This window comes from Caenorhabditis elegans, chromosome III, assembly GCF_000002985.6.
Source record: "Caenorhabditis elegans chromosome III".
NCBI lineage: Eukaryota > Metazoa > Nematoda > Chromadorea > Rhabditida > Rhabditidae > Caenorhabditis > Caenorhabditis elegans.
This window is the reverse complement of record NC_003281.10, coordinates 528149-552073: the sequence shown is the minus strand read 5'-3', so window position 1 is coordinate 552073 and position 23925 is coordinate 528149. Positions and strand designations below refer to the sequence as shown.

The window sequence follows — 23925 nt, the reverse complement described above, 5'->3', positions numbered from 1 at the left end:
CAATGTTCAGAAAATTTGCGTTTCAGAAAAAAAAGCGTAAAAATTTCAAATTTTTTTCTTTAATTCAGAGGTTTTAAAATAAAAAAGCGTCTTTTTTGTTAATACCAAAACTGAAAAGCACAAAAGTGAAAATGAAACTTTTCCTCGAAGAAAAAAATGGTTTATAGCCTGTTCAACCTCACTTTATGATTGTGAATATGAAAATGCAGGGCAAAGGCAAGGTAGAAATTGAAAAAAAAAGAACAAACGCGAATCGACGAACAAAAAACTTAACATTTCGCAAGAAATTAGCTAAAATTAGCTGAAATCTTAAAGTTTTTGGGCGTTCGATGTAGGTTAAGAAAATCAGTTACTAAGAAAATGAAATAAAATTCTAAAATGTTGGCACTACGAAACTTGAATACGACTAAGTCCACTTTTAGCTGGCAATTTTTTGATAAAGTCAAAAAGAAAAAAAGCAAAACTAATTTTTGAATTGTTGGAAAATTTTGCAAAACTATGGGTGGGCGACAAACGATTTTTTACGACAAATCGGCAAATTACCGGAATTGAAAATTCTCAGCAATTCGGCAAGCCGGCAAATTGCCGGAATTGAAATTTCCGGCAAATCGGCAAATTGCCGGAAGTTAAAATTCTCGGCAAATCGGCAAGCCGGCAAATTGCCGGAATTGAAATTTCCGTTAAATCAGCTAATTGCCGGAATGGAAAATTTCCGGCAGATCGGCAAACCGGCAAGTAGCCGGAATTTAAAAAAGAAAAAAAATCGGCAATTTGCCGATTTGCCGAATTTGTCGACAAAAAAAATTGGCGAATGGCAAGTGCCGCCTACCCCTGATCTAGTCTAGTTCAGAAATTAAAACTTTTAGAACTTTCCTCTTTTTGGCATATTGTTCTTCAGTCAACATCAAGTTTCAAATTTAAAACGAATAGATATCGAAATTCCTGGGGAGGGATACTTGGTAGGAGGAAAATGGACAGTTGAAGGAGGATGAGGATGAGGAGGGGGGGGGGGGCGAGAATAAGATGATTGACAAACAATAACAAACAATACAATTTATCATGTTCTGTTCTGTTCGAACGGGCGAAAACACCGGAGGATCGGAATTGCGAATTGCGAATATACATACAAAGAGGAGATTAGGAGGTACTGAAAAAAGGTTTCAAACGGGAAAAGGAAAAGCATCGGAACACCACTCATTTTGTAGCTTGTATTTTGAACCCGAATACACTATTGTTACAGGAAGGCCCAGATACGTGCCTACCTGCCTCCAACTTGCCTACATGTCTTAGGAACGTGCCTACCTAAGAAACTTCTTGCCTAACTTACTTGTCCATCAAATACATGCTTCCCTACCAACCTGCTTGCCTTGTCTAATAACTGTATCATGACTGCCTATGTGCCTGTCTCGTGTCTATTGCCTGCCTATCTGCCTGTCTACCTTATTGCAAACTTATTGCATTCTTCAGTTCAACCATTTACCTGCTTCCCTCTGACAAGGCAGGCATAGGCATAGGTACGCCTACGCTAACGAATTAACAATGGTGATCAAAATTGTTGGAATGCCACGTGGCAAAGGGGGGTACCAAACTGGTCTCCTCAGACACCACCACCACCTGCCGCAGGGGGCGAAGAAGAGGGGTAAGAGGTGAGAAGAAATGAGAAATTGAATGAGAAAATTGAAAAACGAGATGGATTATGGCTTAAGATTCGTTTTTCTTTTTTGATTTATTCATCATGATTAGCCAATTTTTTGAGAAATGATACAATAAGGGTTTCAGGGAACATGGCACGTTTCATTTCAGTGGAAACTGGGAAAATGAATGAATTTGTAGAAGTTTATCACAAAATGCTTAAGTTTTCGTAATATTTGGGACATTTTTTTTCCATAATAAGCCAAATTTCAATTCCAAAAACTTGAACAAAAAATCTCTAGAATACAGTACCCCCATTCAATAGAACTGAACCAATTCTAACACAAAAACAACGACGAAATTCCAACAAATATCCTTCCACTTAACCTATACCATCAATCTATTAACCTATCCATCAAACCGTGTCACATTTCAAGATAAAGAGAGGTACAGAGGTACTGGAACAAAAAACACCCATAACAAAAGAAAACAAGAGGTGAATGTAAACGGCAGGACAAAGTGAAGACTGAGAACCCATGGAATTTCCCATAACTATTATAGAACTGATAGTATTTTTGACCACCAAAAGGTCGGCTGCCACTACTTGAGGCCAGGGAACTGTCGACTGCTAAGTTTTTAAGCCAGAAAATTGTCGTCTACGCCCCAACTACCCAGGGAACTGTCGGCTGCCACCATTGGTGGCCAGGGAACTTCCGGCAGCTATTTCTTTGACATGTCAACTGTTGGCTTCTATTTCTCCGACCAGGGAACTGTTGGATGCTAATTTTTTATTTTCAGCCAGAAAATTGTCGGCGACTCCCCAACTAACCAGTGAACTGTCGGCTGCAACCAAAGCCTAGGAATGTGTCCTAATTAACATAAAAAGGTCATCTAAAAAAGGACATCACAGAAAAACCACTTGACAATTGGAGAATTAATCCAATCCCTGCACTTTTTTACCGCCCGTCTCCCTTTTCGGAACCGCCAATGAAATGCTAATGAGATTGTGGACGAAGGTGAGAGTGCGGGAGAAAACAATTTTGCTAGGGTACACGTTACTTTTTTCGCAATTATCTAAAGTTAAAATTCCAATGTAAAATATATTTTTAGAAAATTAATATTGAAACTAGAAAAAACCCACCGAAACAAATAAAAAACGGTTAAAAAAATTTCGAAAAAAAAAATTTGGAAATTATACAGTTATTTTCATATTGGTAATTGTAATTCTTTTTCAAAAATTATTATAAAACCCCTAAAAATGAGCAGTTAACAGTGTTACACATTTTTGGAAAAAAAATGAATTTTAATTTTTTTGAATTTTTCCAGCCAAGAGCAAAATGTGCTGTCAGTTTTTATTTGGCCAGAAAAAAAACACCATTTTATTTGGAAAGAAATTCTACAAAAGCGGTCGAGGACACTAAAAACAGCGGAAATTTGCAATTTTTAAGCTCTTGAGCAATATGAGTTATAAAATTTTGTTTCGTCACATCTGACGTTTTTATAAAAAATTCGTAAAAATTCTACTAGTTTTGAGACATGAGCAAACTGTGATGTCAAATTCAATTCCGCCAAAAACATCATTTTTCTTTTTTTTTAAATTACAAAAACATAAGCAAAGTAGATACAAAACTGCAAGAACAATAGTCGCATGCTCATTGAGCCCACCATATACAACGCTCGAGTTGAGCAGACTATCCGAACGGTCAACACACCCAAAATAGTACGGGAAAATGAGAGACGGAGAGGTAAAAGAAAACAATTTGCATATTATTCATTCCTTCTACAGCCTCTTGAAAAACCTTTGAATTCCGAATTCTCGATCACTTGAGATGCCAGAAGCCTGAGGGATGAAGAACAAGAAGAGATCAAAAGTGAAAAGATATATGTGAATACGGGCGGTGTGTCTACTTGAGAATGTATATTTATCTGCCGACAAAAGGAGATGAAGCCAATATGCATGTCAGTTTTAATTAGAAATTGATTTTGATATAATATCACCTACTGATTTTCGCCCCAAATTTTTACAGCTTTTCAGGCAATTTAGGTGGAACGAAAGGGTTGCATGAGAAATTGAGGCTTTCACACGGTTCAACAGATTTTTGTGCCATTCACGTGGTGTCAGGCTATGCCATTACGGTTTGATCTACAAAAAATGCGGGAATTTTTTGGCCCAAAAACAATGTGACGTCAGCACACGTTCTTAACCATGCAAAATCAGTTGAGAACTCTGCGTTTCTTTCCCCGCATTTTTTGTAGATCTATGTAGATCAAACCAAAAAAAGACACTCCGGTAAAAGACGAGAACAACATTTCTTAAACAATTTTCTAAAATCCACTATTGGTGGAAATTCACGGGTACCGAAATATAGGCTCCAAAAGTATAAAAACCGTCAATTTAACTTGGAAACTTGTTCCTTTAAATTGAAAAGCAATGATGACTCAATTCATAAAATCTTATATAACATGCTTATATTATCATAATGCTAATATATCAACCGAGATTACAGATCTTTACGCATTTTTCGATTGCAATCTCATCGTTGCAGAGATGACAGGCAACATTGCAAAATGACCATAGGTTCAGTTATTGCCTAATCTAGATTGAAATGAATAACTTTCAGTTTTCCAGGTCAACGCCTGCCTACCACCTAATTTGCCTTAACTTTCCACACTTGCCTTTAGGTATAGGGCAAGTATGGAAAAGCCTAGAAATGAGACTAAATTATTCAAAAATTATTTTTTAAAAGTAATAAAGGATTTATTCAGGGGTGCACGGCAATCGGAAATTTCGGGCAATTTCGACAATTGCCGGTTTTGGAAATTTTAAGGAATCGGCAATTTCGGTAGTTGCCAGTTTGGAAATTTTTGGCAACCGGTCATTGCCGCGCTATAGAACGTATTGATGAATTCTACAGTTTTAATGTAACTTTCTCGGTTATCAAGTTTATATTTCAGGCAATTTTGATTTCCGACAACCGGCAATTCCAGCAATTGCCGGTTTTCGAAATTTCCTGCAATCGTCAATTTCAGCAATTGCCGAAAAGTAGCGCATTTCTGGATTTATTTAATCCTACATATACTACTTTTCAGAAAATCAAAAAAGACAAGACCCAGGCAACACAAGACGAAAAAAGGACTAATTCACCGTTTTCAACTAACAAAAGCGGAAAGGCAAGGGCGGCTAAAGTCGGAGAAAAATGGGCAAATCTTCAGTATTTTACTATCCCTCCACACCTCTTGCCTTCCCTCTACACCGATTAACCGGAAAACTACCAAGAAGAAAAGAATAATAAAAGGAATATACATATTTGCAGGTAGTACAAAAGATCGTCGGGCTTAGGATTTCGAGAACTTTGGAATGTTAGAGCCTACTAAAACTTGGGTATTAGTAGGGCTCTGCTCAAAATTGCTCGCAGTGCAAAATTTCAGTATGTCGATTTAATGGGTAGAAGATAAAATTTTGAGTTTCCAGCCAATTTGTTCAGATAATTAAACATTCAATTTCTAGCTAAAATTTGGCAATTCAGTTAAAAAATTGTTAAATTAAATTATTTAAAATTGCGCCAAAGTAAAAAAACGATCAAAAGTTAAATGTCGAACTTCCTGCTATTTTTGTTTGAACTTATACTGCACACAAAAATTATTTTTAATTCAGCTTCTGACGGAGAAAACCGAACTTCAGTTTCTCATGACGCCGAAATATTTAGTCATAAGCTCATTCAGAGCTCTTTGGGATTCGGAGAATTTTCTAGGTCAAAAAGCTTAGAAAAATAGCTTTAGGGTAGGCAGGCACCTACCTTGCCTACCGCCTATTTTGGTCATTCCGCTAGATCCTTGAAGGTAGGCGGGTAGGCATTACTCTGCCTACGTAGAATAATCACTCCAAATTTCAGAAAAATTGGGAGAAAAAAATAATTTAATTTATTCAAAACTGGGGATTTTTATCACAAAACAAAATATTACAAAATATTACAAAAAAACACAAATACACGTCTGAAAACTCGTTTTTTTTTCTTTTTTTGTCACTGGGTGATCATAAAAAAATTCAAATAATATTAATTAAAGCCCTAAACCTTGGTCTCCTGCTGGCACCACGTAAGCCCAGAGCACAACAATCCCACTGCTGCTAGCACCAAAAACTGTGCTCCAGGAGCCGCCGAATCAATCAGAAAAATGTGCGGCGCCACAATTGCTCCAATATTGCAGCATGTCGAGCAAACCCCAATACAGCACGACCGGCACCACGTCGGAAACAGCTCGGCAGCGTAGATGAAGCAGAAAATGTAACAGCATGAGGCGCAAAACTTGGCAACGAGCCAAATGATGAGGTGTAGCGATGTGTCGTTTGACAAGAAATACATTGTGAGAAGGGCCATTGAGCCAGTAAAATGGCACAGAAAACGGGTTGGGCGACGTTTTGTTCTGCAAGTTTACACGTAGATACGAAAGTTTTTTCTATTACCTGCCTTCGAGGTTACCTACTCCTGCCTTGCATGTCTGCAAGGCGACCTACTCCTACCTTGCCTGCCTTCAAGGCGACCTACTCCTACCTTGCCTGCCTTCAAGGCGGCCTACTCCTAGCTTGCCTGCCTTCAAAGCGACCTACTCCTACCTTGCCTGCCTTCAAGGAGACCGACAGCCAAATACACACTAAACTTCCAACAGATTAATCGAATAACTAAATTTCACTACAATAATACAAAAATAGGCAGGTAGGCAGGCAGAGAAAAAAGTTCCTGCCTACCATAAAACCCACAAAAAGTGACGTGTTTAGTCACTTTTCATAAAATTCTCACATTATCAAAATCCGCATACTCTGTGTTTTCAGAAAACTATAGACACAAATAGGCTCGAAAATTTTGGGTCTCACCACGAAAATATTCACGGTGACGTCATGCAGTCAATTTGTAAGCAATTCGGAAAATGTATACATTTTTAATTGCAAATTGTCGGCGCTTTCAGAAAAAAATATAATCATGACAAGTTGCCAGATATTTCACAACTCAGGCAACGCAACGTCTGGTGAAATTTTAAAATTTAGAGTCTCACCACGAAAGTATCAACTGTGACGTCATTCGGTCAGTTCTGCGCCTCTTGCGCTTTCAGAAAAGTATAGTTACAATGGGGTTCTAAATTTTATATTTTCCAAAACGAAATATCGGGTCCCGCCACGAAAATATTAATGGTGAAGTCATTCGGTCAATTTAGCAACTTGAAAAATTCGAATTTTTTGCGTTCTCAGAAAAGTATAAACACTAGGGTATCGGAATTTCCCCCAAAAAAACTTGCGTGACTCTGCAAGTGCGCCCCACGGCAAAACAACTAACCTCGTCAAGCATATCGGTATGAAGAGGTAGGCAGGCAACTCGACGACTCCCGAAAACAAAAACGACACCAGCGGATCCGAATTTCCGACAGATGTGGATGTAAGTGACAGCGCACAGTACGTCATAAAAGTGAGAATCCAGAGAAAAGTCTCGACGATGATTCGGCGTGTGATCTCCCGATCCGACAGAATTTCACGAATCATTTCAAATATTGTCAGTCGATTTTGTGGTGTCGGCGATGATGAAGTGGCAATTTTCTCAGTTTTCTCCATAATCATGTCGAGATCGTAGTTGAGCTTTTTACAGGAGAGCAGCTCATTTCGTTTGATCCATTTTTGAACAGCTTTCCGGTTTTTCTTTTCGATTGAGTAGCCGACACTTTCCGGGAGCGTTCTGAAAGAAAACATTTTTAAAAATTTAAGAAAAGTTGTATAAAGTACGATTGTTCTTTAGAAAAATAGCGGTTTTACAACTAAATTTTTCTGGTTCGTTAAGCCCCGCCCTTTTAATGGCATGAATTTTCAACCGACTCTAAGAGTTTTTTTTTTCAAAAAAAACAGGAAAAATTTTTTTTTAATCATTGTTGAAAATGGGCGGTTTTTTTTTAATTTTTAAGGCTCCGTCCCTTTAATGGCATACTTTTTCGATTAGAAAAATGGGGCCACTTTTTTGTGTCCAAATGAATATATCAAAAAAATAAACTATAAGAATTTGGGTCTTACAGCGCAAGATTTCAAGGTTCATCGACTTTATAGGTAATTAAAAATTTTCAGAAAAGTGGCAAGGAATTCAACTTTTTAATTTTTCAAAAAATATTTGCGGGAAATTAAATTTTTAATTTGAAAGCAATTTTTATAGGACACTGACACTTTGATTGTTTAGAATATCTTGGCGGGGAATTCAATTTTCAAATTTTGGGTCGATTTTCTTTCGGCTATTGTCAAAATTGCCGATTGCCAGAAATTCACAAAACCGGCAATTGCCGGAATTGCCGATTACCGGAAATTTCCGATTTCCGTGCACCGCTGAACGTACCCCATCAGAAACACAGCGACTAAAATATTGGGAAGAGCAGTTGCCAATTGAAGACTTCTCCACGTGTTAAACCATACAGATAATGGAGCCAAAAAACAATAACCGCATACCCATGAGACTCCGAAAAATATTGATGTTAATGATTGAGATCGATGTGGAATACTTTCACCGCTTAACACGTAGTTCACTGTTGTCAGGGGCTGCAAAATATCGATTTTTTAAATTTTATGGTTGAAGGCAAAAAGGAGAAGGTGGTAGGCAGGCATACTGAGGAACGTTCCGGCAATCGGCAATTTCGGCAATTGCCAGTTTTGGAAACTTTCTGCAATCTGCAATTTCGGCATTGCCGAAAATGAGATTTTCCCGAAATCGGCCATTTTGGAAATTGCCGGTATTTGGAAATTTCCGGCCATGGGCAATTTTGGCAACTGCCAAAAATGAAAATTTCCGGCAATCGGCATCTTGGGCACTTGCCGGTTTTGGAAATTGTTGGCAACCGGGAATTTCGGCATTGCCGAAAATGAAATTTTCCGGAAATCGGCAAATTCAGCGATTGCAGGGTTTGGAAATTTTCTGCAATCGGCAATTTCGGCAGTTGCCGGCTTTGGAAACTTTCGGCAATTGCCGTTTTGTGAATTTGCGGAAATCGGCAATTGCCGAAATTGCCAAAAACTTGATTGCCGAACGGCAATTGCCGCGCACCCCTGGGCATACCCGACAAGCCTGAGCACCTAAAAACATCAAAAATTCCCATACCGTATAACAGGATCCTTGTATAAATCTTGCGACAAGAAGTAGCGGAAAGTTCGGGGCAAGAGATCCTAGAGAACCCACAATTCCAGTAAGAAGAAGGCATATTATAATAATTGGACGGCGGCCAAATCTGAAATTTTATAGGAATTTTTAAAAATAAAAATCAATCTGAAAAATCTCACCTATCAGCTACAACTGCAAACAGCTGTCCAATCAACAGATTTCCCAAAAAATAAATAGAAGTTGTCAATTCAGCGGGCTCAACGAGAAAAAACTTGGAGGTTAGGTTGAATTCGTTTTGAATTGTGTAAAACGAGCAGTTTTCTGTACATTCATCGCCGGCCGGAGCAGTGAAAGCTGGCGAAATTGCACTGAGAGCACATAGAGACCAGAGGAATGACATGGAGCAGATTATGAACAGGGGATACGGGCGCCATCTGAAAAAAATAATTATTTTAAAGGGGGTTTTGATTGCACTCCGCTACTCAAAAGCCGTTTAAGTAAATTTTGTGTCTAAAAATATGGCTCTAGAATTATTTAAACATTGGTTTTTGTCACAGTCACAGTCACCGAGGGTCAATAAAAATGCTTCAATATTATTTTTTTTCTTTTCGAAACCATTTAAAATTATCAAAAGTGCAAATAAGACCGTTTTTCGAGCAATTTTATGGGCTTCGAATAGGGAGTGGACGGCAAACGATTTTTTTCCGGAAAATCGGCAAACCGGCAGTTTCCGATTTGCCAAAATTTGCTTGTGAATTCACACATTTTTTTTTGAAAATTTCAGCATTTCAATTTAAATCGGCAAAATCATTTTTATGAACAGAAAGCAAATTCTATGAGAATATCTTTTTAAAAAATGGAAAAAAATTTCGAAAAATTGACAAACCAAAAAATTGCCGACAATGAAAATTTCGGCAAATCGGCAAACCGGCAATTCGAGCACCGCTGCTTTGAGCCTTGTTGAAAAGTCTATAAATTTGGAAAAAAAACTCACGCTGTAGTGGCTTTCAGGAGCTCCTCCACACTGGAAATAACATCTTGTCCACCTTCTTCCACTTGAACCAATCCATAATTTTTCTTCTTCTTCTGATGCTCTTCTCCATCATCATAAGCATCAGAAAGTGATGACATTAGTGGTGATGTATAACCTCCTCCACTATGCACAACTTCTTCCTCTTCTTCTTCTGATGCCTTCATATGGACCTGTCACACAACACACCGCCGTTTCATCCGATTATGCAAATTTTCCAGGAGATTTCTGAAAGTTTATGAAGAGTTTATAAAAATTATCATCGGGGTTTAAAGTTGCATAATCAACAAGTGAGAGCAAAAGGGGTAGAATCAGTGCAATAAAAAGGATCAAAGTACACATTCAAAGAAGAGAAACGTGGCTAGGAACAAACAAGAATACGAAGTACAATTAGAATGCGGCAATTCATACAGAGAAGAAAAAAAAAATTAAAATTACATTTTTCCCCACCAAACGGTTTTATTTCTTGCCTATTAAAATTGCTTCCAATCGTTTTTTTTTTAATTTTTTCAATTGTGCTATTTCGCTTTTTATATTAGTGGCTATAAAAGTGAACACCTAATCATTTTGCCGTTGTTGTTTTTGTTGTGACTGTATGTCAACACGGTAGATCAAAAATAAATTCTGTGGAAAATTTGCGATCGTGTTTTTCGATAATGTAAAATGAGCAGCACAGAAGCACTGTTTTTCAAAAACTACAGTAGTCCAACATTACGCCTACAGTAGCGCTACAGTAAAATGTTGAAAACTCTTGAATTCGTTGGAAGGTTGAAAAAAGTTTTCTTTATTCACAATTTTTATAATAAATAGTTGGTTCTTAAACCGCGCTCAGGTCAATTTTCTGCATTTTGGCAAAAAATTTTGACGTAACGAAAATTAGTAAGCCATAAATAATAATCTTATAATCTAAATCTTAGCCAATTTCTAGGATGAAAAAAAAATAAATGGAAAAAAATGATCGCAAAAAGAAATACTGAAAAAATGATTAAAATTGATGTAACGTTCAGATAGAGCTCAAACTAAAAACATAATGAAACCACCACCCACATGGTCAAAGGTCTTTCAAGAATCTATATTAATGTCCTCCGCATTCCATTGGTTAGCACAAGTACTAAAACGTTACCAAGATAACAAGTTTACAGTGATTCTAGCCAATATATACGACTGTGTGGGGGTGTGAGAAGTAATGAAAGGTGTGGTGTTTCTCAGAGTCAGCAGGTGGGAAGTTGGAAAAGAGTCACATGAGAGAGTTTGCAGAATTTAATTTATTGAGATGAGGAAATTTTGACTAGAAAATTCCCGACAAATCGGAAAATGCCGGAAAATCAGCAAACCCGCAAATTACCAATTTGCCAACTTGACGAAAAACGGCAATTGCAAAAAGTGTTTGGCATTTACACTTTTTTCCGTCTTATAAAAATCCCTCTAAACATTTCCGGCAAATCTGAAGAAAATGAAAATTTCCGGCAAATCGACAAATCGGCAAATTGCACAAATTCAAAAACAAATAGTGGTTTTTAAACGATTTTCGTTTAGATAAACTCGGCAATTTTTATTGGTTTTTTGGTTTAGCTGTGCACCCGGGGCGTATTTGATAGAAATAAATAGCTAATAATGACGACACGAGAGCAAAAATAATTGTGATGTAGGGATTTTTAAAGCTATATTTTAAATTTTGCTTCCATCGAAATTTTCTAAAATTTTCCAGCAAGTGCTAAAACCAAAAACGCTCAAGGTTCACAAAATAGTTTGCCACAATGATAACACATCTCCAATATCAAAATATCAATTGCCCTTTTTGTTATTATCAATTTTACAGTCTTTATAAACATACACGCATATGTATTTACATAGTTAATTATTAAATAGCTTTGGTAGTTCACGAAATATTGCAAAGAGCATATGGGATTGTCAATTTTGACAGAACACTTGATTTTTCTTAAAACCTAGAACATGAACGTAAACGTGTAACCTAAAAAATTGGGCCTAAAATTTATTTTCAATAGCTCTAGTATTTTTTTGAGGTACTGCATAGAGCATTTGGTAATTTCAATTTCTCAAACATGAAAGTGAACAAAAATTGAAAACTTTTATAAAGTAGTACGTAAGAAGCATATTTTCGTTAGCTAAGGCAGCTTTTGAAAAAATAAATTTGGAGAGCAATTGGCGTTGTTAATTTCAAAAAAATTTTTACCACAGATTTACCAAATTTTATCTAGAATTCCCAACAAAAAAGTGCAAAATTCACAAAATGCCTACCAAAACACAATATCAAAATATCAATTGTCCTTTTAACTATTATCAATTTTACAGACTCTATAAACATACACATATATGTATTTGCATAGCTATTTGAATGGGAAGTGACCAAATGCAAAAAGAAGAATCAAAGTATCAGCATATCAATTTTCGTGTGGGGAAAACGAGAAAGAAAGTTGATGATTTCGGCGAACAAGGCGTTTATATTCACCTCGATTACCCTAAAAACTTCCAAGAAAATACATTTCGACGTAATTCAGATAGAATTGTGCCCTTTTCTGTGTCATTGAAATTTTTGAGCTTGCAGAAATATGTATAGTGAAGGTAAATAAATTATTATCAACTATCAAAGGTTGAGTTGAGAGATTACAATCTTTAAGTTTGTTTCATTGCACTAAAGTTCCAAAAGACCTAGTTTCATAATGAGATTTTTCAACAAAAAAAATTAATTTTTATTTATAGAAGTTCAAAATTTCGTAGAAAAACTCAGATTTTGCGTTTTAGAAACTTTAATTTTTTTAGTTTAAAAACATTGTTAATTTTGAAAAAAACATTAATTTTTCTTTAATTTTTTTAAATTTAAATTTTAAATTTTTAGGGGATTTCCTGACATAAATTTCCCTAACCAAAAATGATAATTCAACTAAAATAGCAAAAATTATTTTTGCGAAAAAATTCAAAAATAATTGAAAGAAATTTTTTGTAAAGTACCAAAGTTTCGTATTCTGTAGAAATACTGCGAAAATTAGCCAATGTATGGGCGGAGCATATTATTGCTTTTTCTTGTCTCGGTCCATTTTCGGACATAAAAGGTACAATAAACTGAGACTTGCCCGAAAATGCTTTTTCCACAGAAATCTTGCGATTTTTGAACAAAATGCCTTTTTTTATTTCGAATTTGCATTAGATTTCCTACTTTATTCAAAGTACTAGAAACTGCGATTTTAGTGTAAAAATTTCAATTTTCGGATATTTGCGACATAAATTTTGTAAATTTTTAGTTACATTTTTCTCAAAAACTTCAAATTTTTTTTTTCAAATTCAAAAACAAATAGTGGTTTTTAAACGATTTTCGTTTAGATAAACTCGGCAATTTTTATTGGTTTTTTGGTTTAGCTGTGCACCCGGGGCGTATTTGATAGAAATAAATAGCTAATAATGACGACACGAGAGCAAAAATAATTGTGATGTAGGGATTTTTAAAGCTATAATTTAAATTTTCGGAAACTTTGGTGTTTATTTTTTAACTTTTTTAAAATGTTTATTTGATTATTAGATTAATTAATGAAAGAACGAACCGTCAGCTGCACTGGAACCTCTACTGGAAATCTGATTTGACTAAAATTGATCTTTGGAATATATTTAAAAATGCACGGAGTTTTGTGTAGATTTACAAGTGTGGATTTACGTGTGTGGATTTCCTTTTGTAGGTTTACGGGGTGCTTTAGATCGACGATAAATTGGAAAACTGGATTTTTTATCAAATTTTCACTGATTTCTGCGACAAATTTTTTACATATTTTCGGAATAATGGCACTTTTTGTTTGAAAAAAACTAAACAAAATTCAATTTTTAAAGATTTATTTTTCCAACTGAACTGGGAATTTTTGCAACTTTTTTTTAAATTTAAATTTTTCGAATTTTGAATTTTTTAAATTGAGTTTGATTCAAATTTTTTAGTAATTTTTGAAAAAAAAACAATTGACATAAGTTCGAGCCTAGGATTCTGCAAAAAAAATGTTGAAAAATTGGTGTAGATTTACGGAGTTTGATGTAAATATACGACTAGGTCTGTCACTAAAGTACAAATGTGCATTGGCTTGAAAATTTTTAAGACTGAAAATGATGGAGACTTACAAAAAATCGTGTAGATTTACGAATAAATACGATTCGAATGCTACTAATTTTAGTGAAAACTTAGAACATTCTCTCGAAATTGAAACTATTTTTAATTTTGCAAAACAATTTAGAATCGACATTTGCACAGACGCCTATCTCTAAAATGACATCAATTTTCAGAAAAGTTCAAACAAAAAAAAGTTTTTGATAAAACATTTCCTTTGAAAATCAAATGCACAAAGTATGCACATGGGGGTCAAACTACCGACAGAAAATTAAAAAAAAAACTTGGAGAGGATGACACGGAAGGAACTGATTGACACATTTAGTTACCGGAAAATAATAAGAAAAGTCATTTACAAAACTCGTGTGCAAGTGATGACTTCTGAAAAATTTGACTGTTATTTGATCAAAGAATAAAATCAAAAACTAACTGAGAAAAGCTGATTGAAACTGCGAGGGCATTATACAGATTTACGAGGGAACATAGTTGTGGATTTACGGAAAAAGTATGCAGGTTTAAGGAATTTGTGTGTAGATTTACAAAGTAGATGGTAGATTTACAAAATATTGCTTAATTTAGTGTTACGTGACTTTGGTGTGTAGACTTACGAGTTTTTGTGAAGATTTACGAAATATCATGTCAATCTACGAGGGAAAACATTTGTAGATTTACGGAAAAACTATTCTAGTTCAAAATGTGCTCAGTTAGTTAGTCTAGATACTTCTGATAAGAAGATGACTTCTAGACTCGAACTTTAACGCATCAGAAGTATTAGAAAAGAATTATATCAGCGGTTTTAATACTTCCGCTCGAATTCGGGTCAATTTTTGGTCAATTCTGTGAAACTGTCTCAAACTGTCGGGAATTATGAAAAAGTTAGTCTATTATCAGAATTCAAAGAATAAACACTTTCCAAAATTTATGAAAACTTACGAAAACTGGAGTTAGTGAACATGGTGCATCGACGCTAGGAATTTCAAGTAAATTTGATATCTTGGTTGCCCTATATTCTATCAAAAAATTATCAACTGGCAACAAAATCTCATAATATTGCAGTTATACATATACTGACAACCACATTAGCCAGAATATGTGGTATGAAACTAAGTGAACATGGTGCATCAAAGTGAAATTGGCCCGCATTTTGATAGCTCGTATTTCAGTTGATTTTGTTTTTGAGAAATGTCAACTAACAAAAAGTTAACCACTTTTTTTTTAGCTATCAACGTTAGTAGACATGGTGCATCGACAATGGGAACATCCCTAAGTTTGATAGCTTATTTCTCAGTTACCGTTAGAGTTATCAAAAAGTTGCCATGTTGCAAAATATTGAGTCGGAGAAGTATAAAACTTCCCGAGCTGTAAAATCTGAAACGAGAATGCAAGGCAAGAATAAACAGAAGACTATTTTAGATTCCACGAGTCTATTTATTGAAAAAAACTCGCTTTAAACAATGCAAAACTTGAGAATAATTCTCAAACCGAGACCAAATGAATGAAAACAAGGAGAAAACTCCTCAACTGAACCCTAAACCTTAAATAAAAACAATAAAAACCTTAAACTTGTAACAATTGAAACCTTAAAACCTATGAGAAACGGCGAGCCTTACGGCATCGACCGGCTTGCACCCGTTCTTGCGGGAGAAGTGCTGAGAAATCTCGGATTCGCATCGCCGTGTGCGCAAGGCACCGAAAGTGCGTCAACAAGATCGCAAGGCGCGAAACTTGTTGAGCAGGAAATCAGAGGTTTTGGCGTGTCAAAATGACAAAAGAGCTTGCGTTGAGGGAAAAATAAAAGAGAAAACGGGTAAAACCCGACAATTGCAATGTTTTCTTTAACTTTTTAATTAAAAACTTGTTCATATCTTCAAAATAAGCCGAGATATAGGCTGTCAAAGTAAGTAAGTCTAATTTGAAAGTGGAAGTAATTTTTTCCATGAATTTCTCATGATTAAATTTTAAAGGAAAGCAATATTAAGAAACCATGAGATCATGAGAATGCCTACCGTTTTGACGCGGGAATATCTCGTAGCGAAGGCACCTAAATCTCTCGTCGTCGCTTGTTCTCTCTGTTGCCGCTATTTTCGCGCCAGAAGGTAGGCATTCTCATGAACTGATGGTTTCGTAATATCAGTGTCCAGTTACGAGAAAAAATGACCGACGACTACAAAAAAAATATTATCAGTTCAAAAATAACTTATCACAATTGTCACCCTCATCTCAAAACGTAATCCTTCTTTCAGGGGGTAACCAAGAGAGGGTGTCGGGTGATTCTCATAACCTGATCAGTGTCAAACTGATAAGGTGACAAAAACTAAAGAGTTAAGCGGATTGTTAACACGGAATTAGAGCCGTCAAATGGGGGAAGGAAAATTGAAAATTACGAAAAATTTCCAAATCAAAAAAAAAAATTTAGAAAAGGTCATGTTTGTTTTTTGTGGGAATACGTATATTTTGCCGCGTCTCTAAGCCTGTTAGACACTGCAAAAACAACGGAGACGTCAGACAGCTGAAGAGCACAGAATCGATAATTGGCATGTCGGAAGGGTGGAGGAATATGAAACGGAAGAGGTTATTCAGGCGGCTTATCACTAACCACTCTTCAGAGCACAAAAACGCACAAAAACCGGGTGAACATTTTGGATTGACACGTTAAAAAGTGTAGCTTATCACTGAATCTAATAAATTTTAATGAATACTATGAATTGAAAAAAATAAAAAAGAAATCCGTCGAACCGGATTCGAACCAGTGACCTAAGGATACCTGCTAACTCTACAGTCCTCCGCTCTACCAACTGAGCTATCGACGGCACGGAAATATGCCGTCCGGAGGGCGCTTAGAAAACATGGGGGGTATCAGAGATTGGAAGAGCAGGGGGTGAAGAGAGTGTTGAAAATAGAGAGGGTGGCGAGGGAGCAAAAGGGAAAACCCTGCGTTTTTATATGAAAAATTGAATGGAAAAATGGGGTTTTTATGTAGAAAATAGGGGAAAATGAACAATAAAAAATGCTATTGAATAGAGAAGAAATTATTTCTTTGAAAAATACAAAAAACCTTCAGGAAATTATTAGTTGACTAGAATTCCCTACAAAATTGTGCAAAAAAAGTTGAAATCTGAACATAAAACAACTTTTCTAAAACTAATAAACTTTGCAACGACACTCCGTACGCTTTAAGCTCCCCAGTCGCGTAGGCTTCGCAATACAAGCAGGCGCGTAGGCAGTAGGTTTGAGGAAGGCAAAAGGTAAGCATATGGGCAAGCAGGCTGGCACGTAGGCAGGCAAACTAAGGTAGGCATAATGTAGGCACGTGTGATGATCGTTCGTAATATTTTGTGCAACTTGCTACGAACAATGAGTTTTTTTTATAACTAAAAATTAAAAGTCCAAATTTCTCAAATGAAAAACCCGTTCAAAAATTGTTTTTCCATTTTTGATGTGGCCACATATGTGGCAATAATCCAATCAAAAATTGAACTTTGACCAACCAAGAATGGGGCAAAACTTAGAAATGTTAGTACAGCCTAGTGGCAGCGGCAATTGCCGTTCGTCAAATTTGGCAAATCGGCATATTGCCGGTTTGCCGGAAATTTTCAATTGCTGAAAAATCGGCAAATTGCCGGTTTGTCGATTTCCGGGGAATTTTAGTTCTGGCAATTTGCCGATGTGTCGATTTGCCGGAAATTTCCAATTGCTGAAAATTTTCGGCAATTGCAGTTTTTCCGGCAAGTTGCCAATTTGCCGGAATTATTCAGTTCAAAAAAATTTGCCAATTTACCGGTAATTTTCAATTGCTGAACATTTTCGACAATTGCCGTTTTTCCGGCAAATTCGGTCAATTGTCAAATTGCCGGTTTGCCGATTAGCCGTAAATTTTCAGTTCCGGCAAAATGCTGAACATTTTCGACAAATCGGCAAATTGCCGAAAAATTTCAGTTCTGGCAATTTTTGGATTTGCCGATTTGCCGTTTGCCGGGAAAAAACCAAATTAATTAATGTCAAAAGCTCACTGAACCCTTTTCCCCTCATTTGATAGTCAAAATGGCTTTTTTTCATTAATTTGATGACGTAACATTAATTTCTGCGAAAATTCGATCCTGTTTACGTTTGGTTTAAATTACACTACTCAATGAAATTGGACCCTGTTTTCTAGCTGTTAAATGTTTACAACTTGTGCGGCGTGGGAGCCAAAAATGTTTATACTGGCTTGCAAAAATGGTTATTGTTTTCCTTTTTCAAAAATGAATTTTCACAACAACATCAGAAGCGTAAGCCTAAGCCCAATCTTAAGCCCAAGCCTCAGCCTAAGCTTAAGCCTAAGCGTAAGCCCAATCCTTTTTTTTTTTCATTTTTCACAAAGTGCTCCTTACAACGTTTTTGAAGTTCTAGTCCCCCACAATGCAGGAGGTCTCAAAAAAAAGCGTTATTCTCCCTACGTGACGCTGCCCAAATCCGTTTAAACGCATGAAAAGATACACATTTTTGCAACATTCCACTTTCTTTCCGTTTTTTCTTTTTGCTTTCAAAGTTCCCTCAGTGTTTGGTCTCGCTAATCCAGTGCTCAACAACAACAACTCAAAATTCGGTGAAAAGAAACTGGATTAGTTAATCTGATATTATTCCAAGCTAGCGATGTTTAATGAGAATTATTTTAAAAATTCAAAGTTCTATAATATTTTCCTTTTCACGCCAATTTCAAAAATATCATTTTCTTGTGTCAACTCCTGCTATGAGCAAAGTTATGACGCTTTGAAGTTTCAGAAGACTCAAATCATTTACTATATATAAAGCGCTTATTCTGTGTGTCCATAGTTTGTAGTCTATGTAGTCTTTGTAGTCTCTGAAGTTTTGGTTTCTGGAGGGATAGTGAGTTCGGGTTAATGTAGGGATATAGTCAGGGTATTGTAGTGGTACAATAGTGGTACGGTAGGAATACTGTAGGGTTACGGTAGTTTCAGAAAAATTAGTTTTAGACCCAGAAGTCGGGGGCCAAGTGCAATTGTTTTGAATCATTCTTGCCTCTGGCAACCTTCTTTGACTATCCCAACAGCCTTATCGCTTAAATATGAAATTAATATCTGGTACAGGAAGCAACGCAGACCGTAGACCTGCGGTGCGAGACACGCACATTTGAGGCGAAGTCGAGAACCTACTCCTTAACGGTGACTCGCCCAGGCCCACCTCTACTAGCTGGACCCACAGGGCGCGCTAGTCAAATGACAGTGATTGAATCCGATATTTGGTCCCGTGTTTTTGTTTTACAAACAACTTCAATTTGGGTCCTGTGAGTGCCTTCATGGAGAAGAGATTTATGTAACCAATTAGGTTATAGTTATTATTACCAACGATTGTTGGAAATTGATATATTTTTGCAGAGAAGTGTTTGAAAAAGAAAAATTGTGTCAACAAGTTGAAAAAATTAGGGTCTACTTTGAGGAGCAAGAGCGGAAAACTCTAATAATGCTCGCCTATTAAAAGAATGCTAGAACACTGGCACCTACTCCAGATCTTCAATTAGAGCCGATCCTTATTCTGTGTGAAGGTTGAGTGAATCAGACCGCTACGATGATCTGAAGTACCCAATGGCCTACCAGAGTCCTGCTCAAAATTGTTACTGACTACTGAAGTATCGAGCTCACCAGCGTCTGTCATCATAGACTTGAACGGCGGTAGTCCATGAGTGATAGAATCTGCTTATTCATTTTATCAGGCTTCTATATAACCTATGATTTCATTGTGATCAAAAGTGAAACCTACATAACATCACTATTTTCATAAATATCATATTGCTGTCTTAATCCCAATAATCCAAAAAAGTCATGTCATATTATTAAAATCAAAATGGGTTTCCACTTCTATTTCCGCTTTGAAATCCGTTTTAGAATCCGTTACAAATTCCATGTCACTATGTATCAGAAAAATTTGCTTGAAGACATTTTCTTATTCCGGATTAAGATGTGAAATCAAAGTTCTTGTTGCAAAATCCCAATTGGCAAAAAGATGATTCAATGTCTGAACTCTGCTCAATCGTCTATATTTTCTTTTTTCGCAACAATTTAGTCAGTTGGCGTAGACCGCCGGGAGAAAGACAGGCGCCGAACGTTTCTCTTGTTGTGTTTTACACAAAATTGTTTGTCGGCATTTTCTTGAAACAGGAAACCTAACGTTTTTGTGAATGCATGAAGTTCAAGAGTTTGTAACTTGATAAATAGTGGTTCAGAAGGTTATCATCTCGAAAATTGTTTATGCCTCACTTTCGGTCTGCGCCCCAGGGCTGTGCGGCCACCGGCAATCTAGTTGCCGGTTGCCGAAATTTTCAGCGTTCGGCTACTTCGGCAATTGCTGGTTGCCAAAGATTTCGGTTGCCGCAAAGCCCTGGTCCAGACCCGTGGTCCGTGGTTCTCGAATGTTCGTGATAGTATCTTCAACAACGACCAACTTATAAATAGGTTTTAAGGACTTTCCTATAAATTTCGATATCTTCTACTGGATCGAAGGCTGTTCGATCCCACCAAACTTTTGAAATCCCTGTCCCGATGCTCCAAAAGTCAACTACTGAACTGTCTACAAGTTCTAAAACGGGCTCGCCATTTTCTCTGATATCTCCCTCATTCTGATATTTCTAGTTAAAAAGTGACAACGAATTGCTCTTGAACATCCTCTAATAGCTCACCCCTTACAGTGTTGGCCCTATTCCAGCGTAGAGAAACCGGACTCAACATCGCATGAGCCTCTCTGCTCCCGGAACGTTATAACTTCTCCTCATCAAACTACGGGAGATCTCGTCTTTTTTCTCTCCGCTTTTTTCTAATCCTGGTCATTCTCACCGAGGTTCTCGACCCCTTTTTCTCCGTCGGAAGCAGTGTAAAGAGAGGGAGGCGCTTGCAGATTTCGCCGTCAAAGTAAGTCAGTTTTTAAATTTTAACGTCTTTTTGAACATTGTTCGTGACTAATGCAAGATTCGGTGTTAAAACTATTTTATGATGATTTCTTATCATCCTTATCAGTTTTTGAAACAAACTGTAAATAATACTTCTCGAAATGTTGTGTTTTGTTGTGTTCGAGATGAAAATCCAAAGTCCGAGCTCATCAACAATCTGTGTATAACACAATGTAAGCGGGTTACCAGTTCTCGAAACGAATTAATCTTATCAGCGATGTCATGATATAAAGCAGCAGCGGTGCTTGTCATTATTCTTGCGGTTTTGAACATTATTCTGCTAGTTTGCATGTTTCAGGAATGCCCTTCATATATATATTTTTTTGGTTATTAATAGTATTCATGTCAATTGAAAATCTCTAAAATAAAAATCTAGGAGATCTAATTAGTTACCTTTCTGCATTTTTCTGTTTTGGCAGTTATTTTTAAGATCAAATTTTCCAAAAATTCCTAAATATCTAGCTCGCAACTTTCTAGATCACGGGTGTCTTCTCTTGTGACGTTACAAGGTTTCATACATAATTTATGAAGAGGTGCGTGCAAAAATAGCGTAGAAACATTACTTTTTAGAATAGAAAAGTAATTGAAAATTTCCGGCAAACCGGCAAATTTCCAGAATTGAAATTTCCGGCAAATCGGCAAACCGGCAAATTACCGTAATTGAAAATTTCCGGCAAATCGGCAAACCGGCAAATTACCGGAATTGAAATTTCTGGCAAATCGAATTTGCTGATTTGTCAAACGGCGAAAAATCTATGTTCTTAATGTTTAGTTCATAGACTTTATTTTTCCAAAATTAAAAACTGGTATACTGATAAACTGATAACAGTCCCCTAACCCCTACATATCTATAACTCCGTAGGTTTTTGTTCTCATAAAACTTGAAAATCCAATAAATTCCTTACAAATGACGTATTTCTTCAATTGTAATCAGCTTAAGTCAATTCCCAAAGAAAACCAAAGTTCCAGTTGAGAATGAGTAATGGAAATGTCAAAACGCACATTATTTAATCCAAGCTATTACAAGGTTTTATTAAATTTATCTAGCTAAGCAACTAATTGTATTTATTTATAGCTAACATGGTCGTTGATTTTTGTGTGACAACAAAAAGTAGGTATATGATTAAATTATTAAAAGCTGTGGCCTGTCAAGTCCAGAAGCTTGGTGCGTCATTACACCACCTCAACAATTTTTGCAAATCTCTTCTCCGTGGCATTTATTTAATCCGACTACTAAGCACCCCCACCCAGTCTTAATTTTAAAAAAACCAAATTTCTTTTCAAAACTACGACAAACTTTGCGCGTAATAATATTATCTCAAATTCCCAATAGATCACATTAACAGCAACAAGTCACGTATCCCATTACTATTTATTTGTCATCATGAAATAAGTAACACGATATGTATGGCTATTTTGAGAAGTATGTCAAGTTACTTCAGCAATTTGATATTTCAGCGGTGATCTGAAATCCTGAAGGTCTAAAATATCAATTGTCCTATTGAGAAGTTAGACAGTTATGCAAAAAAATGTACTGACATCAGTTTCTAGTGTAAAACTAAAATTTTTGGAAATTTTCGGTTTCTCTATAAGGGAGCATTAAAAAAAGGGTAATTTTTTTTTAATGTGTACTGAATAAGAATACGACCTTAATGGAACTACAATTGTTTTAACCTCGTTAACCTCTTTCACGTCCAATCAATAGCGACGTCCTTCCGATAAACGTCATAAAGGTTGGACATGACGAAAGTGAAGAGGAACCAACTGTGCTGGTTTGCAGTTGGTTGTTCATCAGCATACTTGGTACGTACAATTTCCACGTCACAACACCTTGACAGTTTTTTTCCCACAGAGAGCCTGTAGAGAAGGGTGAGCGTGTAGAGATACACAAACAACATAACTGCCTCATACCTATTGAGTGATCTCTAGCAGGCAAGCCTGTATAACTGTTTTGGAGCTGAAAAGATTTGATGCAGGAAAAAAATTCGTGGATCCTGAAATTCTACCCTGACATGAGGTTCCGAACTTCATCTAAACAAATATCTTCTTCTTGTGACTACGTAGAAACCTCCATGACACACCTAATAAATAAAACATCAATCTCACAACATTTTCTACTACCGTAGCCTTTGATGTTCGGTTTCGTTGCATAAAAATGCAAAGATTCATTTAAAAAAATAAATGAGATTAAATAAGCATGTTTAGTCGGTGGTCTTTTTAATCTCGTTATGCACATATGCACAAAACCGAGATTATTGAAAATTGATAGAATTAACTGGGAGTTTTCAATTGAAGGATCTATAAATCCGCAAGTGATGTTTTTCTATAAGTTTATCCTGTCTATCAGGTCATATATTTCCTACCCCCGCTATTTTGTTTGAACTTGAAATTAAGCAATTTTGCTGCTAAATAGTTCATATCTCGTTTGGTAATTTTTTAACTGTTTTCTTATAAGTTATATCATGAAAGTTATCTTATGCGTGTTTATTGAACACAGCTACATTCTCGGTCTATTTCTGTTATAACCGATAAAGACCAAGTACAAAAAGAGGAAAACAAAACTATGAAAAGGCTAATAAGATTTGGCGGTCTTCTTAATCTCATTACACATATTAGCATTCATTATATTAGGTTGAACCGGAAGTCTTTGTGAATGGGTTTGCTTCTCCACCGCTCGCCGCAGTTGCACTTTGGTGTTCCTATGTTGCTAGGGTATAACAACGAGTAAAGGAACTTCATTTTAAAAAACACCCCAATCCCTTCCCTCTGACCTGAGTTTAGTTAGCCAACGATGTATTTAAATAGTGCCATCCATTTCCGACATAGTTTGCTGTACTTCTTCCTCTTTCATACCACGATGAAGGATTTAGATAGTCTCCTTGAGAATGTTTATCATACACATGCACATCACTATAATATCATAAACAATTGGTTCCACCCCTTCGACAAGGACGACTTTTCTCTCGAAGACTATAAGACCCCATAAATTGGATTTGGATTCGTTGAAGAAAGCCGTGAAAACGAATCCTTTTCAAACCAGTCGTGAGCTGTCAACCGCACTTGGGTCTTATCAGACCAACATCGTACAGGGCTTGGCAGCTCC

The 23925-nt window shown here is 36.4% G+C and overlaps 1 protein-coding gene and 2 non-coding genes across 3 annotated transcripts; 1 reads left to right on the top strand and 2 right to left on the bottom strand.

Annotated features, from left to right (window-relative positions):
* Positions 1 to 1004: 1004 nt before the first annotated feature.
* On the top strand, positions 1005 to 1066 carry B0353.2. The gene has a single exon (NR_052045.1). It is a non-coding gene; the product is annotated as an Unclassified non-coding RNA B0353.2 (non-coding RNA).
* Positions 1067 to 5536: 4470 nt separating this feature from the next.
* T22F7.1 (Major facilitator superfamily (MFS) profile domain-containing protein) lies at positions 5537 to 10008 on the bottom strand. The gene is made up of 6 exons (NM_064808.7): positions 9745 to 10008; positions 8930 to 9184; positions 8751 to 8877; positions 7995 to 8194; positions 6960 to 7352; positions 5537 to 6054 (listed from the first exon to the last, which is right to left on the bottom strand). The coding sequence occupies exons 1-6, from the start codon at positions 9945 to 9947 to the stop codon at positions 5700 to 5702; spliced, it is 1533 nt and encodes a 510-aa protein (NP_497209.1). The 5' UTR covers positions 9948 to 10008; the 3' UTR covers positions 5537 to 5699.
* Positions 10009 to 16608: 6600 nt separating this feature from the next.
* Positions 16609 to 16692, bottom strand: T22F7.t1. The gene is given in 2 exon segments: positions 16609 to 16644; positions 16656 to 16692. It is a non-coding gene; the product is annotated as a tRNA-Tyr (tRNA).
* Between the last annotated feature and the right edge of the window lie 7233 nt (positions 16693 to 23925).

Coding starts and splice junctions, on each gene's coding strand:
- T22F7.1 (NM_064808.7), bottom strand. CDS start 9,947: ATGAAGGCATCAGAAGAAGAAGAGGAAGAAGTTGTGCATAGTGGAGGA. Junction 7,353..7,994: donor GTCGCTGTGTTTCTGATGGG/GTACGTTCAGCG, acceptor GTTTTCTTTCAG/AACGCTCCCGGAAAGTGTCG. Junction 6,055..6,959: donor ATACCGATATGCTTGACGAG/GTTAGTTGTTTT, acceptor GTAAACTTGCAG/AACAAAACGTCGCCCAACCC.